Raw genomic sequence first — 21,100 nt, forward strand, 5'->3', positions numbered from 1 at the left:
TTTTATTGACATTTCAAATAAATGTGTTTTTCTTCTTAGGGTCCAGAGTTATGGGAAAGCAAGCTGGAAGCTAAGCCAGAGCTACAGGATTTAGATGAAGAATTTCGTGAAAACAACATAGAAATTGTGACCAGATTTTATTTAGCATTTCAAAGTGTGCATAAATATATTGTAGACTTAAACAGGTATTGATTCATTTAGTCATAGCTTCTTCTGATAGTAAACAGTGGCGAGCACAAAGGGACATCCCAGGACATCTGAGTTGCTATAGAATCTACTGGCTACACCAGGCATAATACTGTCTTTTTTTCCTCCGGTAGGAAAAAGGCTAGTCATCTTAAGTATGTTAGAGTATTATCATTTTCTGCTTTGATGAAACATAATCTTGGTTATCCATCCTGGAGCTTATGATTATGTTCTAGTACATTGCAGATGAGAAGTAGCAAGAGAACATAATTTGCTGCCTTGGTAACTATGTCCTATGGGCTTACCCCTAGCCACAGAGGAGTCTCTTCCTTCCAGACTTTCCAGACCCATTACTCCTCAACTTTCAAACTAACTATTTCATGTTCTTTTGCCATTATTCCTAAAATAGTCGGAGCTGGGGAATATTCCTTTAACTTGAAATAACCATAAATACCAACCTGTGGCCCCAGTCACTATGAATTCTGGCTCACAAGACTATTCTTAAGGGCAAGAAGGGGCAGGAATTATTTGAAGGCCAGGATGTAGCTAGTAGCTTGCCTTAACTTTTATAAATCTTTATTTTCCATCTTCAAAGATGTTCAAGTTTTTATTACCAATGACTAATTTGTTCTGGGGTTTCCTTTCTAGATATCTAGATGATCTCAATGAAGGTGTTTACATTCAGCAAACCTTAGAAACTGTGCTTCTCAATGAAGATGGAAAACAACTTCTAGTAAGTGGCAGTGACCATCTCAAATAGAAAGTTACGAATGTCAGGCTTAGCAACACTTTCCTTCCTGTGAGTCTCAATTTAGACAAATTTATACCTGACCTTAAAGAGAAGCAAAGTAAATGATGATTTTTTTAACTGGCAGATCTGAATCTAAATTCAGAACTGGTAGACTTTGAACAGAATTATAAGTAAATAAAGATTATCTGGAGGCTATGTGTTTCCTCAGTGTGAGAATCCTACATTTGTCTTTTGCATTCCAGACATCCCCTCATACTACATGTTGACCACTTAAGAAATGTTTGCTAGGCCCAAACAAACCCTTAAAATCTGACTATAGGCTACCAGAAGGGGAGGGTGAGAGCTGGGAACAGACAATAGGAGAGGATTTCTGGCGCTTCGGTAGTGGGTGTTGTGTGGTAACTTACCTATAGAGGTATGAACGTGTATCCCTAAATGATAATACAGTGCTGTAAACCAATGATAGCTCAATAAACAAAATTTTTTAAAAAGCTTGTTAAATAAGTGACTAATTTTATAATAAAGAGATCTTCATAATGCCAGGACTTCATTTGATATCCCAAGCAAAATTCAAAAACAGACCAACTGAAAGATAATCACTGTGAATTAAATTTTTTCACAAAAACTTTTCCAAGTATATTCTCTGCAAGAGGTAAGAACATTTGGAGTAAACCTGTATTTTCATTATAGTATAAGACTTTCAATGCCTCCCTGGTGGTGCAGGGGTTAACGTCTCAGCACTATCAAGCTATCACCAGCCACTGTGGCATCAGTTTGATCTCCAGCCAGGAAGCTGACCCACATGGTGCAGCAGACTTCTCCTGTCTCACCCGTGGCTCCCTTCACTGTATTTCAATAGATCCACTTGACCTGCTCCCCACTTTCTGGTGAATCCTCTCACTGCCCCTTACCTCCAGCCCTGCAACTCTGGCCTACATCCAGCTCTTTATGCATAAATAAATAAACAAATAAAAATTTTAGGGAAAAAAGGCTTTCAGAAGGAATTGGAGTAAGGTGACTTTTCAATGGTTAATGACTGCTGCAGAAGAGTTTATACCCTGTGAGCTTGGCCACTGTCTCTTCTCTTCATAGTGTGAAGCGCTGTACTTGTATGGAGTTATGTTGCTGGTCATCGACCAAAAGATTGAAGGCGAAGTCAGAGAGAGAATGCTGGTTTCCTACTACAGATACAGGTATCCGCAGGCCAGGATTACACTCCTGGAAGTACTGCTGAGGGTAAAATGCATTCACTGTAGGCTTCCAAACTACTTGTTCTGTGAGCAGCAAATGATCTAGAATGCAAAAGCATTAGATTCTTATCTCTACTGAACATAATGTAGAAATATAATAAATACTCTTTTCTGTCATCATCATAGGATACATGCCATGTAATTTTGTATTATCTATAAAATGTTATAGATGCCTAGAGCTGTATAGATTGTGGTACCTGTGATGATACTTTAGATTTTTAAAATAAAGAATCTGAATTTTCTTTATCTTAAAGATAAATTTAGATAAGATTGGAAGCCTAATGAATGTATTTTTGTTTTGGGTTTTGAAGGTCCCCGTTGCACTTCTTGGCAGGTATAAGGAAATGAGAGAATTTTCTGTTGTCATTTTCAAGTTGATGACTTGGAAAAATTATTACTCGTGGTCAGTCTGAAAGTAAATTGTCACCCATCTATATGTAGAAAGAAAACCAAAACAAACAGCATCGCTCACCCTGGGTCACATGTTGTCTCTCCCTGTACAGACCTGTGAATTTCTAGATGTAGGGTCCGAAAATCAGGAGCCGTCTAACCAACTCTTCAGTTCCACTGCCAGTTTGAACGTGCTGAATAATTTAGTCAAAATGCAAGATACAAGGTCAATCAATGTTAGAAATAGTCAAGATTCAAGAAAGAAATAGTCAATGAGGAGGAATCATTTAGAACCTTGGGCAAAAGTAGTGCAGACTAGAATTTTCATTTCAGACTTAAAATTAGGTCAAAATACATTCTGTGGGGGCGGAGTGGGGAATGGGATCAAAAACGGGGGGGGGGAGGGGAGGGAAATGCATGGGACTAGGGTGGTGGCACAGGGGTGATCTGGTGATGGGAAACCTGCGGGGATTACAATCGAGATGGAAAAAAAAAATGTGCAAAATGATGTAAAAATAAACTTTGTAATAAAAAAAAATTAGGTCAAAATAAGTAGGACGAAAAGGCATACGCTTAACAGAGGAGGACTCTTTGGGGACATTGTGTGTTACGAGACATCTGTTCCTGCTGCTCCACGAGGCCCGCCTTCCCTCTGAAGTCTGCCTTTCCTCTCTGTCCCTGAGGAACAAGCCCGCTGCAAACATAATTCCCTCCCGTCAGCTGACCACAAGCTGTCTTAACATGTTTTTTTAAATGGGCTTTGAGTAGCTTTGCTTCTATTCCTACAAAGGCCTGGAAAAACAGAATAAATAATATAAAGAAAAAAAAAAACATTTGTCTTCCCAGCCCAGCTTAGACTATCCCACTTTGTCTCTCTGGATGCAAAAGCTCTGATGCTTCCAAACGAGAGGATTGATATTAAAGTCACTGACCATTGCCAAGTCAGCCTTGTGTCAAACAGAGACTTGTAGCAAGTTGGAGGTCACCTCCAAGTCTACGAATCTTAGCGTCTAGTTCATTTTTCAGGGATTATACTCCATAGAACCCTGGCCATCACAAATATTTTCATTGAATCTGTCACAGAAGCAGCATGCCCAGAAAAACTGGTTAGCATATATCATGCTTGGAATTGGCATCATTTCTTTTAAATTTTTTATTTTGTTGAATGTTGATGTAGATTCACATTATTTTCCTGTTGGCTTTGTTTGTTTTCAAGTCTCTGTGCTGTTTTTACTGGTCTGTACCGACATGCTCAACATAGAACGTAACTATAAATAGTGCTGTGCAAAAGAGGAGAGTGCTGAAGTACAGTGGAGACATTTTTAAATAAATACTCCAACACAGAGTCGCATTCTTTATTCGCAGTTCTGCAATCCAAAGAGCTCTGAAAAAATATAGGTACACATATGCACATACTAACTCAAAATCAGTGTCTGGATTTGGAAAAGGAGTATGGGCCTTTATATGTTCTGCACATACATACAGAGACCCTAACTTACTAGTTTGTGGTAATGGTCTTTTTGAAAAGACAGTTTTAAATCTTAAACATATAGAGTTACCCACAGATGTATCCATATGACTATGCACAAAGTAGAATAAAATTGTTCTGCTTTTGTTGGCCTTCTGAGTTTCTAATATATGTGCTTTGTTTGGCTCCTTCTTTCCTTGGGAACTTGGCTCAGTGCTGCCCGGTCTTCTGCTGACTCAAATATGGATGATATTTGTAAGCTGCTTCGAAGTACAGGTTACTCCAGCCAAGCAGGAGCCAAAAGACCACCCAACTACCCCGAGAGCTACTTCCAGAGAGTGCCTATCAATGAATCCTTCATCAGCATGGTCATAGGTCGACTAAGATCTGACGATATTTATAACCAGGTGAGTACGGCTTCTACTAAGATCTCAGTGGCTTAGAAGTAGATTTCGTTTTCCTCCTCAGTTACCCACTCTCTCCCTTCTTCCTGAGAAGAACAGAAGCTGGTAAAACCCATGTAAAACCTTTGTAGCTGTGCTACGATGGTGCAGGAAAGAGGGATATTAATTTTGGCAGAATGAGAGACTTCAGGGAGAAGATGGGATTTGATTATATCTGGAGAGAAGATGCATTGCCTCTGGTCCACCAAGACAAAGGTGTTGGGGGTGCCGGGGTGCCTGTGCACATGCCAGGTCCTGGGCCTGGATCCTGCGTCCATCACTGATACAGGCCAGCCATGAGCTGGTGGCTGAGGAAAGCAGACAGCTACAGGAATTACAATGAAGCAAGCCGCGTGTTATCTTAGTGGAAGCACAGGGTGCCTCAGAGCATTTAATGGGGGAAGCAGGACGGCACCAGGGCCGGGAAGTACGTGGACAGCTCCAGGAAAAGAGGCTGCAAAGTTTAGACTATAAAGATCTGCAGGATCTGAAATCTGTCTCTCTCTCTTCTCTGTAACATTCCCTTCCATAAAGGATGCCAAAGAAAATGTCCAGTCCACTTCACTGTCCCGAAGAAAACTTAGTTTTTCATATGTGTGTGTGTATAATTTTTATATATATATATGTAGTTTATATATATATAAGTAATTTATATATATAATCACACACAAAGTTTTATATATATATACATACATACACACTAAGTTTTCTTCATATATATATGAAGAGAGAAAGTTTTCTTATTATATATAGATATAGATCTTACTATAAAATGTACAGAGTTGGACTTGGGATTGTTTGATGTCATTTATGACAGAGCAGATTGACTTCTTTAGGTAGCCTGTTAGTTTTGTAGAAATATGGTAAGTATAAATAAAAGTTGTTTTTTTAAACACCACTCGGTATCAGGAGCAGCCTGCAAAAACCAAGTTTCCAAAATGCTTGTTGCCATTTTTTGAGAATTCGATAGGAACCCAAATCATAGGACGATTTTTCATCACAACAGCCTTACACAGTAGATGACACCATAATCCTTATGTTGCTGTTGAAAAAGATAAGGAATAGAGTCTCAGTAAGCCTCATGAGGCCTTATAACTCATAGCAGGACCAGACTTCGCATGCGGGTCTGTGTGACCCCGGAACCCAGGCTGTTTCTCATTGTCTCTCCTAACCCCTCTGCCTCTGTGTGCTCCCTTCTGCCCATGTCTCAAGGCAGTGCCTTTCAATTTTCTCCTTGCCCAGGACCTGTATTAGCCCAGAAGGGCAGCCCTGGCTGTGCTGTGTGTCCACTGCTGTCAGGCCTGCACGTGCTCCATCCCTAGACATGGCTGATTGAATTCGGGCCATCTCTAACCCAGATAGATAAGACAGATAGATCCCATTTCCTGTGCCCTGATAATTTGGGATTGAACCTATGGAATCATTTCTGGAAGTGGGTTTAACTACCACAGGCAAAATCTGGAGTTTTGGGCAACCTCATTTTGCCATTCTGCTAGAGTGACAAAGTCTCAAAGAGAGGAAAGCACTTCACGGGGCTCTGTCATACTTTCTGGTTTTTAGCCCCAGGCCTTTCTAAGCCTGCTTGCACGTCCCATTGCAAGAATTGCAAGAATTGCCTTCCTTTCTCTTATGCTAGCTTGTGGTGATATGTGACTTCTAATATATGAGCAGATGGAGCCCAGGGACCTGCCAGCACTTAAAAGACAAACAGAAGGAGAACACCCAGCAAAGCAGACTGAGAAGAATGGAGTCTGGGAAACCAAAGGAAGGACATTCCTCTGAGAATTTAAGTGAGAATGCTAAAAAGAGGCCATTAAATTCAGATTTACAGTGGGATGAGAAAGAAGGTCAAATTCCATGAGTTGAAACATAACAAGAATTAAGAAAATGGCCACTGTGACTAAAGCCTAGTAGTTCTAATAGACTGTTTGTGACAGGAAAGATACAGAAATAGACAGTCCAGGGAAACCCAAGATTAAAATTTATTTCTGTTTCTAAAGGAAATACTTTAAATTGTGGCAGCCCAGGGCTGGAAGGAGGAGAACTTTCTGTGGTTAGAGTGGAGAAGTCAGGCCCTGGTCATGGCTGACTCCTTACCATACCTCAGTCTGAGAATGGGTCCTGGTGTCCAGGAGCCCCCGACATGGGCTTCTGAGAGGTGGATAGAGCCTCTGGCCACGCGTTTACCTGCCCAGGGATGGGCTCAGGTGTCCCCAGCCGCCCCTCCTCAGGGCCTTATCTCTCGCAGGTCTCTGCCTACCCTCTGCCGGAGCATCGCAGCACAGCCCTGGCCACCCAAGCGGCCATGCTCTACGTGATTCTCTACTTCGAACCCTCCATCCTTCACACCCACCAAGCGAAAATGAGAGAGATAGTGGATAAATACTTTCCAGATAACTGGGCAAGTATCACTCTTAATCTCCCTGCTATCATCATGTTAGAAATCATGTTAGAGAACTGGCTTCCTATTCTTTTGGCCTTTATCCCAGAGGTTAAAATGTTGTAAATAAAACGACATACAGTCAACTGGATAAAATTTCTTGAAGTGCGCAGAGTTTTATATTTCAGAAATGTAGGAATCAGTCTATAAAATTTCCTGAAGAAATTTCCGTTTTTTCTTCTTCTGAGTTACGTAAGTTTTTTTTTTTAAAGGTTTATTTGTTTATGCATACAGAACTGGGGTACAGGCCAGAGGTGCAGGGGCGGTGAGAGGATTCACCAGAGACAGAGTGGGGAGCAGGACAGGCAGATCAACGAAGTACACTTCTGAGGAGAGCAGTGGGTGGGTCAGGAGAGGTCTGCCTCGCCATGTGGGTCATCTCCCGGGCTGGGGATCAAACTCATGCGGAAGTGGCTTTAGCTTATTAGTGCTGTGCTTTAACCCGCTGCGCCACCAGGGAGGGCCCAGAATTTTTTTTAATCTTTTTCTATTTTATACATCTAAGCTAGCAGAATTCATCTAATTTGTCATTTTCTAGATATGAATTTCACTTTAATAGTAAATTTTATATATAGTAAGCTAATGTTGATGGAACTATTAAGGCTTACATTGCATGTGTCTCTTTTTAAAAACTGTCTCACTGAGAAGTATTCTTAAAGGAATAAAACTCACTTGACCTACTTGATGTATATGAATGTTTGCTTTGCTCATGGAGGTTTTACAATGAGTCGGGTCATATTCTCAGGCGGCAGGCAGTTCATCTCACCCCTTGTCAGCCATTGGCACGCAAGTTGTGATAACAGGCTCAGTGAGGAGCTTTACTGGTGAGAAGAGCAGCCCACAATGAGAGATGATGCTCACAACTCATGACTAACTTGAGCTAGGAGTAGAGAAACCAAGAGCAAGACTGATAGGCTGGCTAAATTGGCCCAAACGTCATAAAGAGATTTTGACCTTAATGCTGCAATAGAAACAGAAGCACTTTTAGTTTTAAGGAGGGACAAAAATTCAGTTATGTGGCGCTGACCAGACCCTGGTACTCTGAAGATAATTAAATTTTAAAGAGAAGCATTAATTGGAATAATACCTTCTTCCAATTTACTATTAAAGAAGTATCCTATGTAATTTTTAAAAAAGTAAGCCACCTAAGTAAATTTATAATCATGAATGACATACTCAAATGTGTGAAGCAAAAACCCAGAACATGGGAAAATGGGTGAAACCATCATGAGGAGACATTCTAATCACCATTCTTATTCTCTAGAGATGCACAGCAGATATTCAGTGTGCACTTGAAAAGGCTGTATGTGCAAGCCAAATACACTCTGTTAGTCTGCAGATATATTCTGTAATTTGTGCAGATAAATTAAAACAAACATGAAAAAGATATTTTTAAGAAAAGATCCTCCCAAATAACTTTTCTTAAAAGGAAATGACAACGCAAATGAAAAAATATTTAGAATTGCACAATATTGAAATGCAAGAAAGTGAAGCTTGCAGGAAAGAGCTAAAATGGTTTAAGGGTAAACATAGAATCTGAAGTATGATTCTATAAAAAACGACTCACAAATATAAATAAATGAGTTTGATGTTAAACTTAAGTCAGAAAAGATAAAGTGATAGGAAGTCATTAATATATACACAAACCCACGTGTATTTAGGAAACTAAAAGGAACTAGAGAAGAAAGCAGCAGAAGCTAGTTTTTTTTTTTTTTTTTTTGAAAGCGTAATAAGCTTTATTAAATTAGATTAAAGGGGGAGAAAACAGAAGCTAGTTTTATAAAAGAAGTATAAAGTAGTGAAGACTGACCAGCAAGAGGAGAAGGCAGATTGAAAAAGACCTAAAATAGCCATTTAAAAAAGTTAAAAGGAAACCTCTGAACACTGTATGCCATTACATCTGAAAACTCGGAAGAAATGGTTAATTTGCTTATAAATTACTGAAGGAAAGAAAAAGGCAAGCCAAATGAGCAGGTAATTAAAGAAGTAGAGTCGGTGATGGAGTCTCACTGCTCGTCTTCTCCCACCAAACAAGATAACTCCCAAGCCCACAGGGCCCTGTGGGCAGTTGCCAGACTGTGGTCACGAGTGGCCCATTTACACATACTGAAGTGGGTAGATAAGTTGCTGCAAAAATAATGCTTTGCTTCCTTTAGTCGAGAGGCCCCCCAAATATGGACTGGGGAGCCCGGAAGTGCCCACAACACTTTCAGGAGGTCAGTGAGCTCAAAGTTGTTTTCACAAGAAAACTAAGATTCCCTCAGCCGCTCACTCGCGTCCTCTCTGGGCTGCACTTCCAGGGACTCCAGACAAGGGTTAACGCAGCAGCCAGACAACCTGGCAGCCTTCGGGCCAGGCACCACAGAGGCTTGAAAACGTACAAAAACACAAAAATGCTGCCACGCTTCCTCCTTACATACCTTTGGGGCAAGTTTGATTTTTTTTTTTACAAAAAAAAAAAAATGTTTATGTTAGCAAGTACTGATGGGCTTATTGTTATTTTAAATGAATTCCTATTTTTTAAATTTCTGTTTTCTTTTGTATGATACTGTGTATAATAAATGCCTAAAATAGTTCAGTGAGCTTTAAGTGTGTAAAGACTGGCAGAAATGTTTGAGAAGCCCGTGCTCACTTCAGTCTCTGTTTCCCGGCCCCTTGGTGCTGGCCAGTGCTCCAGACAAGCTCCGTTGTTGGTCTAGTTCCAAAGTGCTCAGAAGGAAGAGTGTGACCTATATATAGGGAACGGCTGGCTTTTTCACTGGACTGGACGTTACCTGGAAGGAGCAGGCAATGTCTTCAGTATTTAACAAGCACCAAATGAATGTCTCCTCTTTCAGGTCATTAGTATTTACATGGGAATCACAGTTAACCTAGCAGATGCTTGGGAGCCTTACAAAGCTGCAAAAACTGCTTTGAATAATACCCTGGACCTTTCGAACGTCAGAGAACAAGTAAGTCCTGGCTAACGAAGAAAGATTCTTTCCAGTTGTAAAGCTGCTTTATGGTAAGAAGTGAGCTACGTAAATTTCCTAGGGAATTCCCACGTAGCCTTTGTAATGCAGTGATTAATGAAAAGCGACTTGCAAATCCGAGTAAGATCGATAATTATAGACTGTTAACTTGATGGTATATTTTACCTATTTTACTTGGTCCTAAGGAAGATTCAACAAGATGCGTAGACGCCTGGCCCTAGAGGATTTGGCTGATTCTCGCTGGGGACCATGTGGCATGGTCAGCTCCTTCCACCAGCAGCTGGAATCTCATGCTTTAATCATTGGGATTAATACTGAAGACAGTGACTAAATGTAGACAATACGCCCTGTCCCTGTAACATCCATGTGAAATAAGCAAGAAGACACAAGACAGTCATTTCCTTAAAGTTTAACTGTCTACATTCTGTCTCTTTGATAGAACATAAAGCAGAAGAAAATACCTAAGTAAATAGAAAAATAACAACAAAATCATTTTGTGAGGGAGCATATTTGACATTCCTAAGCAATTATCTTCCTCAGCCTGCTGTCTGAGTTTGTGATTTTCCAATGTGCAGAGAATGATACTGACTGAGAGAACTCTGCATGTTTTATTCAAATACGTTGAATTCCATAAATAATGCATAAGATAATTTCCACATTGGCATGAGTCCTAGAAATGTATTAGAGGAAGAAGTGCTTTCATTCTCACTGGCACCAGAGCATTAATTTTTCATTACTGAAATCCCTTCTCCAAATTGCAGTTCTCATTTCTGACATGGTGAAACATCTTGTTGGTAGTTTTATACTAACTTGACTGGATTAAGGATATTTAACATTTAGCCTTTGTTTCAGGTAAAGCAGAATGACCAACTTTCCAAAAGCTCGTTTGAAATTTCGGTTTTCATATGTAGACTGTGCCCGTCCAAGCCTCATCTCTCGAGTGTTTCTGCTCTACCCTGCTTCCTTCGTCGATGATAATAGGAAGAACAGACAGTTGAATTTCTCTCCTTATGTTCCTTTTCTATCCAAGTTAAAAATAGAAAGGCTCCTAGGAGCCATCTGATCCAGTTCTCCATTTGATATCTGAAGAAACCAATATGCAGAGGTTAAATCCAAAGTCATACCAATACTAGATCATGGCCAGAAATAGGACTTGGGGCTTTATTATAATTTAAGTCCAGTGCTTTTATCAAAAATATCCAATAAACTACGTGCCCTTGTGCCTTGTTAACCATAATCCAGTGTGATTCATCTCCGAAATGTTGTCTATTCAAAGGTTCATTTGAATGTGAGTCCCTTTCAAGATAAATCTTTTTTAAACAAGGCTTTTGTATTTTCAAAGGCAAGCAGATATGCAACAGTCAGTGAAAGAGTGCACGCTCAAGTACAGCAATTTCTGAAGGAAGGTTACTTGAGGGAGGAGATGGTTCTGGACAATATCCCGAGGCTTCTCAACTGCCTGAGAGACTGCAATGTCGCCATCCGGTGGCTGATGCTCCATACAGCAGAATCAGGTACCATTCAAGAAGGGTAGCTGCCTACCTCACTGTTAGGTCAGAATGAACATGCACTTCTTGATGCAAAGTGATGCAGGGGAGAAAGCCCCTGGATAAGAATCAGATTGCTTTCTAAGTTAGTCTTTTCATGTCACTTTGGAAATTCAGTGGCCTACTAGCACAGCAGCTTTCTTGGGCACTGACTGTTCAGTGCTGTAAACAGATTTACCTAGTGTTCATAGGCACTTACCACCTAATGGGGAGATCAGATGTATAGATATGAAAAAGCATAACTTCAGATCCTTGCTAGGAAGAATAATTCTAACCTCAGCCTCCTGAAGATGTCTAGGACCTACCCCCTGAAAACTGGGCATGAGGAAAAGAGATTAAGGTTGCCACCTGCATTAATGTTACTCATCAATTGACTGTAAAGAATGGAGACTAGGACACTGTCCTGGATTACCCCAGGAGGCCCAGTGCTATCACAAGAGTCCTTAAGTCAGGAAGAGGGAAGCAGAAGAATCAGAACTAGGAAGGTGGCATCACGAGAAAGACTCAACAGGCCTAGCTCTAAAGGTGGATGGGGCCACGAGCCAAGGAGGACAGGCGACCTCTAGCTGCTGTAAAAGACTAGGAAACCGACTTTTCCCTAGAACTTCTGGAAGAAGCACTGCTGACACCTTGATTTTACTTACTTTTTCTGTAAGAGGCAGTTCATTAAAGATAAATGAAGAAGAACAAAAGTAAAAGTCAAATCATGACTGAGTCCATATTTAAAAGAATAATAACTGAAAAAAAGCACAAAAGAGATCAAAGATGTTATGAATCATGTTTACAAGCAGTTGCGTAAACATGCATAAAGAGAAATTTTTTTGCTTAAAAATGAACTTTTTTTTAGTAATGGTAGAGTTTTTCATAAAAGAAACCAGAAAGTTAGTAAATAGACATTTCTGTACTTTGCTTAAGAGATGCCTACCCATGCCACCAAACATTCTCAGGCAGGAGAAGTAAATGGATACCTCATTTGACCCAGTGAGACTCATTTCTGATTTCTCATCTCTGGACTTGTAAATCTTTGTTGTGTTAAGCCACTAAGTTGTGATGGCTTGTTACAGCAGCCCTAGGAAATAGTAGAAGCCAGTAAATAAGAGCTGGAGCTATGGACAGCATGTGGGGTTTGAGTCCAGAGCAGAAGAGCAGCATAGCTTTGGGTGGAGGTGCTGAGGTGGTTAGGGAAGGAGGCAGGAGCTGGTAAAATAGTGAAGAAAAAAGCAGAAATTCCAGACTGACAGGATGATGAAAGAAAGCTATGATGGTGAAAGTACAGGGCGACACAGGCCCACAAAGTTGGTGAACCATGTAGACCGAGTGCTCAGTTAGGGTAGAGTACTTCTTAACCTTCTCTGGATCCTAGATTTCAGACTGTCCTGGCTTCCAGTACTGTTGCTTCCCAGGTTATGTGAAATGCCTCCACAGTCCATGAGCCTCAGGATTTAAAACCCTGATTTAGTAGTAGAAAAAATAAGTAGGTCAGACTGACCTGAGCTGGTTCAGAACTAGCATGGTTCCTTATTCTTAGTAAATGCTTGGTCGGTATCACAGGCTGAACCTACCCCACCCCCAAAGAGTGGTGTCAGCTGCCCCATAAAGCTTTCTGTTCCCTGTTGTTCACTCAGCGAACTCTTGAGAATTTATTCTGAGACAGGTACTGCTTTAGATATTTAATTCTTTCAAATAGGCTTTAAAAAACTGCCTACACCAGATCACTCCCCAGCCTCATCACAATCCTTCTGGGCTGTTCCTCTGCCCCTTTCTGCCACCTGCTGGTCAGTTGGGGGAACAGTGGCGGGGCTTCCTCATCCTTTTGCATCTTTGAAAATGAGGGTCATTTCTCCTCAGCCTTCTCTCTGCACACTAGGAATCCCCAGCTTTGAAAAATCTCACATTGCCTTATCCATTCTACCTCCATTGTACAAAAATAATTTACAACCAGCTTGGGCAAGGCTCAACAGCATGGTAGTTTTGTCTCTAAGGTTACTTCCCCACAACCACTTTAAACCTAAGCTATGCAGTGGCAATATAAAGTTTGTAGTCTTTCCAATAAAGGTTTACAAAACATGAAAAAAGGAACAAAGAAAAATCTCACAAGTGCAGCTTAGTGGGTTTGTGCTTTTTCCAAGCATCGCTGTGTGCCTGGCGCTCTCTCCCATTTAGTTTACTCACGGCAGGAATCCCGTGGCTAAAGTCTTAATCATCTAATGGAACTGTTTTGAATTAGGTGAGTTTAGGTTTCACATAAACACCAGCCCAAATTTGAGGACCTTACTATGTTGACTCAGCTTATAATCTTTACCAAAAGTCTTATAGTCTCGAGCATATAAACAACTCACTTCATCCTGTTGTAAAACCAATTGTGGTTTTTGAGTGACTCAGGCTCATTTCTGTCTTCCCGAGACTGCCTGACAGCACCGCCTGTGCTCTGGGAGCCAGTGGTTTCCTGGCCTGCACCCTGCCAGGGACAGCCCTGGCTTGCCAGAGTTCCCGGCTTTAATCTTCAGCCACATCTGTTTTTCCATTTCTGTACCTGGCAGTTGTCTGACCTGATTGCACAAGGTCATAATTTACCAGAAACAAGTGATTTGCCTATCTGGTTGAGTCATCCCTGGGAAAATGAACTGCTGGTTGTGCCTTATGGTGTTTGGGTCAGTCATGGGGAGGCACAATCCCCCCTGTGAACCCACAGAGGCACTGCACCACAGCCAGGATGCTCCCCCAGTGCTACACAGCTGCTGAAGAGATGCTCGGAGCCAGCCATCAGTAGGCAAGCCAGCCTGCTACTGACATCTGACCCCAAGGCGACCTGGGTTCTGAAATTTGGCCCCTCAGTTCCTGGGTCTGAATTTTTTTTTTAATTGATTTCTTTATACACACAAGAACTGGGGTATAGGCCAGAGATGCAGGGTAGGTGAAAGGACTCACCAGAGACAGAGTAGGGAACAGAACAGTTAGGCTGACTGAGATATACTCCTGAGGAGAACAGCGGGGAGACAAGAAAGGTCTGCTGCACCACATGGAACACCTCCCGGGCCAGGGATTGAACTCTGCTGCAGTGGCTGTGGACAGCCTCATAGTGCTGCACTTTAACTAGCCCTTGTGCCACCAGGGAGGGCCCATCCTGGGTCTGAATTCTTTTTTTTTTTTTTTTTTAAAGATTTATTTATTTGTGCATACAGTACTGGGGTATAGGCCAGAGGCTCAGGGGTGGTGAGAGGCTTCACCAGAGACGAGTGGGGAACAGAACAGGCAGATCGATGACGTACACTGCTGAGGGGAGCAGCAGGCGGGTCAGGAGAGGCCTGCCACACCATGTGGTCACCTCCAGGGCAGGCGGGAATCGAACTCATGCAGAAGCGGCTTTAGATTCTCAATGCTGTGCTTTAACCCGCTGCGCCACCAGGGAGGGCCTGGGTCTGAATTCTTAAAGGTCAGCTATTAGAGAGAAGCAATCAGGCCCTGGAAACACTGCAGCAACCCTGGTTTATACCAAGGAATGAACTGTTCGTGCACCATGAGGGCTTCTGGCCAAACCTGCAAGCACATTCATATCAGAAGCTTCTTATTAAATTAGAGTTAGTATGAAGACAAGTGGAACTCCTTAGACCTTTTGTTGTTTGGTTGCAGTTAGGCAAATAGGAGGCTGAGAAAATTGGGTGTAATTGGTGTCCCCAATGCCAATATGTATCTTCCCAGACAGTTTGGCAGATGCACAGGCATCTCCAGGCCACAGTTTCCCATAAAAACGGAGCCTTTCTCCAATTTGTCCTGAGTTTCCTCCTGGAAGAGGAGTTTCCTGGTGGAAAACCCAGGAAAAGTCAATGTACAAAATGGCCTCTGCAGGCTACACTGTTACTGAAGAACCTAAACACCCTCGACCGTGCTGTGCAGTGTGCTCACTCCTCACAAGCCCGGGTGCTGATGGGCTCTAGAGCAGCAGCGTGCCCACGTGAAGCCGGAAACTTGGACCTTAGCTGCTGGGAGCTGCTTCACAAAGTTTGTCATCTTGAAGCTTTTATTTCGACTTTATTTGCTGTCCAGGTAGCTTGGATTTTCTTTTTTTTTAGTCTTATCTGATTTTATTCTTCTTTCCTAGATAAATAATTGGCCCCATAAGCCAGTCAGTAAATATCAGTATGTTTTATTCCATATACATTTTTTTTTAAGATTTAATTATTTATGCATACAGAACAGGGGTACAGGCCAGAGGTGCAGGGGCTGTGAGAGGATTCACCAGAAGCAGAGTGAGGAGCTGAACAGGCAGATCTAGGAAGTACACTGCTGAGGGGAGCAGCGGGCGGGTCAGGAGAGGTCTGCCGCACCATGTGCACCTCCAGGGCGGGCAAGGATCAAACTCATGCTGAAGTGGCTTTAGCTTCTTAGTACTGTGCTTTAACCCACTGCGCCACCAGGGAGGGCTCTCCATATACATTTTTTAAAGATACTTTTTACTTGCAAGGTTAGGAGGACAGCTGCAAGGCTAAGCAGGGAATCAGAATATCCATTGTTTTGCTCCTGGGTCAATCACTGCCTGAGACTGTGGTCAGGGTCGCATTGCCATCATCTCTGAGCTGCAGCAGCAGATGGTACAGAAGCATGGAGCGCCCCATGCCCTCAGGTCTTGACCAGGAGCAAACAGTTCTCCCTGCATGGAAGTCCCAAGTCGCTGTGAGGGACACCTGCTTGCTGTTGTGTCAGGTTCTCAGGACCACCCGTGGTTCAAAGATTTACTAGGGAATCACAGTAGACAGTAGCGTGCATGCCATGGCTGATGATGGTAGCGGGACAGGAAGCAAAATTGGCCACGGGAAGAGCTTCACAATGGGGGCCTGGAGGAAAGCAGGCCCCGCTTCCAACGTCCTGTTCAGTGGAGTCACAGGGGCGCATTTCAGGCTGGGTGAAATGTTGCTAACCAGAGGAACTCGTTAGAAACTCAGCACCCACAGTTTTTATTGGGGGCCGATTACAGGCAGCCTCTGCCTGGCACCTACCCAAACTCCAGACTCCGGGAAGGAGAGCAGGTGTTCATCACAAACAACATTTTACAGCTTAGGCAGCGTAGGCTGTTTCTTATCAGACCTCCAATGGTGGGAACTCTTCCAGAACCCAGACTGCCAAGGGCCAGCCTTGCAAACAGGCCTTTCTAGGATGCCAGTCTGTTTTTTAACTCTAATCTAGATCCTTGTCCACAAGTCACTGGCAGAGATTAATACCTAGTCCAAAAGCAACTCCTGATAGACAGGCCCTAAGGAGGCCACCCATTCACGAGATGGTGCCAGAAGGCTCTGCCCATCCACTGGACGGTTCGATAAACCCACCCCAAAATGCTTACAAAATTTGAAAACATGTCTTGCAGCTTTTGTTTTTATATTCAGCAATATCATGGTTGCCATTCCATGTCAGATCTAATTGTCATGTTTAACAATCATACTTACACCATTGCATCAACATGCTAAAATATACTTTGCTGACTTGTTGAATGCAACAACATACCATAAAAAGTCATAAACTTTTTAAATATTTAAAATAAAGGAAAACAGTTAAGAATTTATATTAGATTTCACAGATAACTATAACTATTTCATAACTATTTCTACATTTGATAAACTAGAACTCTTCTATTTCCAGCCTGTGACCCAAACAACAAGCGTCTTCGTCAAATCAAGGACCAGATTCTAACAGATTCTAGGTACAATCCCAAGATCCTCTTTCAACTGCTCTTGGATACTGCACAGTTTGAGTTTATCCTCAAAGAGGTAAATAATAATCATAATAATAATTGATCACAAGTCCTCATTTTTTTATGCTTAAATTATGTTGGAAGATTAGGATTTAGTAGCAGGGGCTTGATTCAAGCTGAAGATTCTAGCTGTCTGAAATAGTTTATAGTGGAAAAGGACAGAATTAAGCATCATGAGCATTCAGCCTCCTCCTTTCCACAGTAGCCAGTCTCCCTACCCCCTTGCTCATGGCTCAGTAGTCGTTTGATTCATCAACGTCATGATGTTGATGAAAGAACTGAGGGGAAAGCCAGTCTTCATGCGCGTAACCTCTTGGGAGCCCACTGAGACAAACTCCCTGGAGCTGTGTGACATACCTTCACTACGTTTTTCAAGTTTGATTCAAGAAAAAAACTCCAAGTTGGAGTTACACCATCTCTCCTCTGCCCAGCTATTTATAGAGGATTTGAGTGTTATGAAGGAGTAAATCGAAAAGCAAAGTACTGTGTAATCAGACAAGAAGGCACTTTTGTAGATAATTGACTTCATTCTCCAGTCATCAACAAGATAATGCTCAACTTTCTCTGACTGAGTAAATTGGAATCGCAGAAATTGTGACCCAGAAAGGACCTTAGCTTTTGCCAAATTGAATGTTGTATTTTAAATGCTGACTCCTGGGCCTACCAGAACCTTCTGAACCTGGGTCTTAAGGAACTGGGAAGTCTGAAAACTTTAAAGGGCTCCAGGTAAAGCTTCTGTACGGGGCCACTGTCTTTGTGACAGTCACCTTTTCCCCTTCATTTGTATAGAGTGGCAAAGGCCTACGAGGTGGCATCAGGGTAGTGTCCACTGTCAGTCTCTTTTTGTAATGAGGCGGTTTCACTCAGGCTTTCCTGGTAAACTGCCTAACCTGAATGTTCTCTTCAGCAAATGAATCTGTCCTGTCGCCTCACCAGATGTTCAAGCAAATGCTTTCAGAGAAGCAAGCCAAGTGGGAGCATCACAAGAAGGAAGGCTCAGAGCGGATGACCGAGCTGGCTGACGTCTTCTCAGGAGTGAAGCCTCTCACCCGAGTGGAGAAAAATGGTAATTGCTGGGGAGCAAGTATGGTGTGTTTGATGAGTACGCACAGATTACTGGGAACCGGCAGAGTGAAAGGCCTGTGTCACCTTCGGTGTAAACCAAGATGTTGTGATGAGGCCTGAGTTGTGTGGTGCTGCTCCAGCTTTGTGCTCTTCTTGGGCAGACTTCCTAGCCTGTCTGGACTTCCGGTTTCTTTGTAATACGAAGTTAGGCTAAGTCAGGGGTTCTCATACTGAAGTTGATAGCCGTTTTTGTTTTTTGTTTTTTGTTTTTTTAAGATTCATACAAGAACTGGGGTGTAGGCCAGAGGTGTGGGGGGAGGAGTGAGAAGATTCACCTGAGTCAAAGAGGGGAGCTGTAGAACAGGCACTTTGAACAAAACACTGCTGAGGGGAGGAGCAGAAGAGACGGTAGAGGTCTGCTGCCTCATGGGGGTCAGCTCCCTGGCGGGGATCAAACTCTGCAGATAGCTTCCTAGTGCTGATGCTTAACCCCTTGTGCCACCAGGGAGGCCCTCAAGTTCATAGTCTCAATGGAATAATAATGCATCCCTCACCACCAGAGTATGCAAATGAGGATATTAGCTTATATGCACCTGGGAAGAGGAGGGGAGGGGACTGGTATTATCACAGCCTCAGGAGGATGCTGCACCCAAGAATATTAATAACTTTGAATATAGGTAATATCTAAGATTCCTTCTGAGTGTTTGGTTTTTTGGTTTTTGTTTTTTTTCCATTGATACACCTGCCACCTAGTGGCAGAAGTGAGATTCTGCAGAGTTTTAAAAATCCCATGTACTATACAGCTCATGTACTATTGATGCTTGAACCGTTTTAGTCCTGCTCCTTTTAGGCTGTCTTGTCAATAGAAAAATTTTAATAATGCTTGAGATTTTTATATCTTAGATTTTAGATAAGAATTTTTCAAGCTACTCCCGAAAGACCATTTTGAATATTAAAGTGATAGATAAATACCCTTTGTAATGCTTGATGTTTAACTGTCAAATTCAAATCTGGTTATTACCTAGTTATAGTACAGTTTTTCATTCAAAACCTTATTTTCAGTGAGTTTGTGATTATTGTATTTGGCTTTTGTCAACTTTTATGATACTGAGTGGGCAATCTAAAATACATTTCCAAATTACATTATTATTGCTATTGGAAAAAGTTGTCCAGTTCTTAATAATCTGATATAAATTGGCAATGTGTACGGCAGCTCACCCTACTATGTCTAAAACACAAAAGAGCCATGGGTAACCATCTGACCAGCCATACCCTTCAGCTCTGTTCTACTCTCTTTGGGGGCTTATCAGGACCATCACCGTCTCAGAGGTCATTCATAATTAACCACTTGGTATTTTTTTCTGGCTTGATAGCGTATTTCAGCTTAGGAAGTACTTTCATCAATATTTCTTATTTAATCCTTCCAACCCAGTGAGATAAACATCTTTAGCCTTACTTTATCTGAGAGAGTAAGCTCTGAGAGAAACAGAGCTTAAAAAGGTCAGTGCTTACCAGAGCTGACAGAGGTCTGGAGGGATTAGCAGATCACTGCAGCCTCTGAATCTTGTGCTCTTTCCACTGCTCCATAGCGGTTCCTCAGTCCTACAAAAAATTTTAACTCATGTCAATTCCTGAAATAATTTAGATTTTAAATGACTAAGTGATCTTCTTAGAGTGAAGTCATCCCATTGCTAAAATAAACAGATCCCTTAGGCCTTGACTTGGAGAGATGCAAAGAGCCAGCCTTGGAATCTGGACAGGCAGTTGTGAACATTCTGGCTCCCCAGGTAGCTGGTAACCCCACACACCCTGTCTCAGGGTGTTAGCTGCTTCATCAGGAAATGGAGAATTCCTTCTACACAGACTGTTGTAAGTTTGAGTGGAACAAAGCTTAGACCTTTCTTTGCCTGAGCTCTCTGAGAGGCTCGGAGGGGGGCAGTGCCCACACCTGTATCAGCTCTGGGAAATGCTGACTAGCTTGCGAAAGCCTGAACCACCCAAACTGTCCCACTGTCCCCCAGCCCAACACTCAGTCCCCAGACATCCGACAGGTGGTATCCTCTTTGCCATTATCATTTTACCCCAAAGCCTCTGCTCCTGTTTGTCCCTTCATCTGGGGACAAACCACCTCTCTGAATCTCTGCTCAGATCCGTGCCATCCCCACTTCCCCCGAGAAGTCTTCACCGTTAGTGTGTGTCACATTTTTTGGTCCCTTCCCACGACCTCTGTCATCTTTGTCCATATCCATTTACAACATGCTTCCTGGCCCTTAAACCTTCCTGACAGATGCCATAGACTAAGCTACTATGTTGACAGTTTCCTCTCTCCTGATGGGTCACTTGCCTGGCGTTTTGTTATCATTTGGAGAATTCCTAGAGCACTGCAGGCACATGGGAAAAGCTCTGAGTTTGAACTGTATCTGTAAAGGATCTTTAACTAAATTTCTAAGCCATAGCTACACCGTTTCTGGGATTTCACTCATCTCTCCTTTGTTTGTGTGTTAATAGAAAATCTTCAAGCTTGGTTCAGAGAGATCTCAAAACAAATTCTGTCTTTAAATTATGATGATTCAACTGCTGCAGGCAGGAAAACTGTGCAGCTCATCCAAGCTTTGGAGGAGGTAAGGAGCTATTTTCAGATGGCGATTTCTGGATCTTATTGTATCTTTCACACACCCAGCAGTCTGCTCTTAGAAATACATCTTAAGGAAGATATCATCAGAACCAAAGCAGTATGAATCAATGGGCTCACTATAATGCTGTACGTGGTGTCCTCAAATTGGAGAAATGATTAAATAACCAGTGTAAAGAGAATAGTAGCAAAAGTTAATTTTAGTTTGTGAAA

The 21,100-nt window shown here is 42.2% G+C and overlaps 1 protein-coding gene across 3 annotated transcripts in view; it reads left to right on the forward strand.

Moving 5' to 3' along the window:
- KIAA0196 (KIAA0196 ortholog) overlaps positions 1-21,100 on the forward strand; it is a 47,404-nt gene that overhangs the window by 7,496 nt on the left and 18,808 nt on the right. For all 3 annotated transcript variants that reach the window (XM_012722939.1, XM_012722941.1, XM_012722940.1), the window contains exons 3-12: positions 40-185; positions 835-919; positions 2,030-2,130; positions 4,260-4,452; positions 6,737-6,889; positions 9,766-9,879; positions 11,243-11,414; positions 17,079-17,206; positions 18,127-18,256; positions 20,764-20,876. In XM_012722939.1, coding sequence (XP_012578393.1) covers positions 40-185; positions 835-919; positions 2,030-2,130; positions 4,260-4,452; positions 6,737-6,889; positions 9,766-9,879; positions 11,243-11,414; positions 17,079-17,206; positions 18,127-18,256; positions 20,764-20,876 — 1,335 coding nt within the window. The remainder of the gene's footprint in view (positions 1-39; positions 186-834; positions 920-2,029; positions 2,131-4,259; positions 4,453-6,736; positions 6,890-9,765; positions 9,880-11,242; positions 11,415-17,078; positions 17,207-18,126; positions 18,257-20,763; positions 20,877-21,100) is intronic.

The sequence above is a fragment of the Condylura cristata genome, unplaced genomic scaffold (genome assembly GCF_000260355.1).
Source record: "Condylura cristata isolate star-nosed mole 26May11 unplaced genomic scaffold, ConCri1.0 scaffold00009, whole genome shotgun sequence".
NCBI classification, from domain to species: domain Eukaryota; kingdom Metazoa; phylum Chordata; class Mammalia; order Eulipotyphla; family Talpidae; genus Condylura; species Condylura cristata.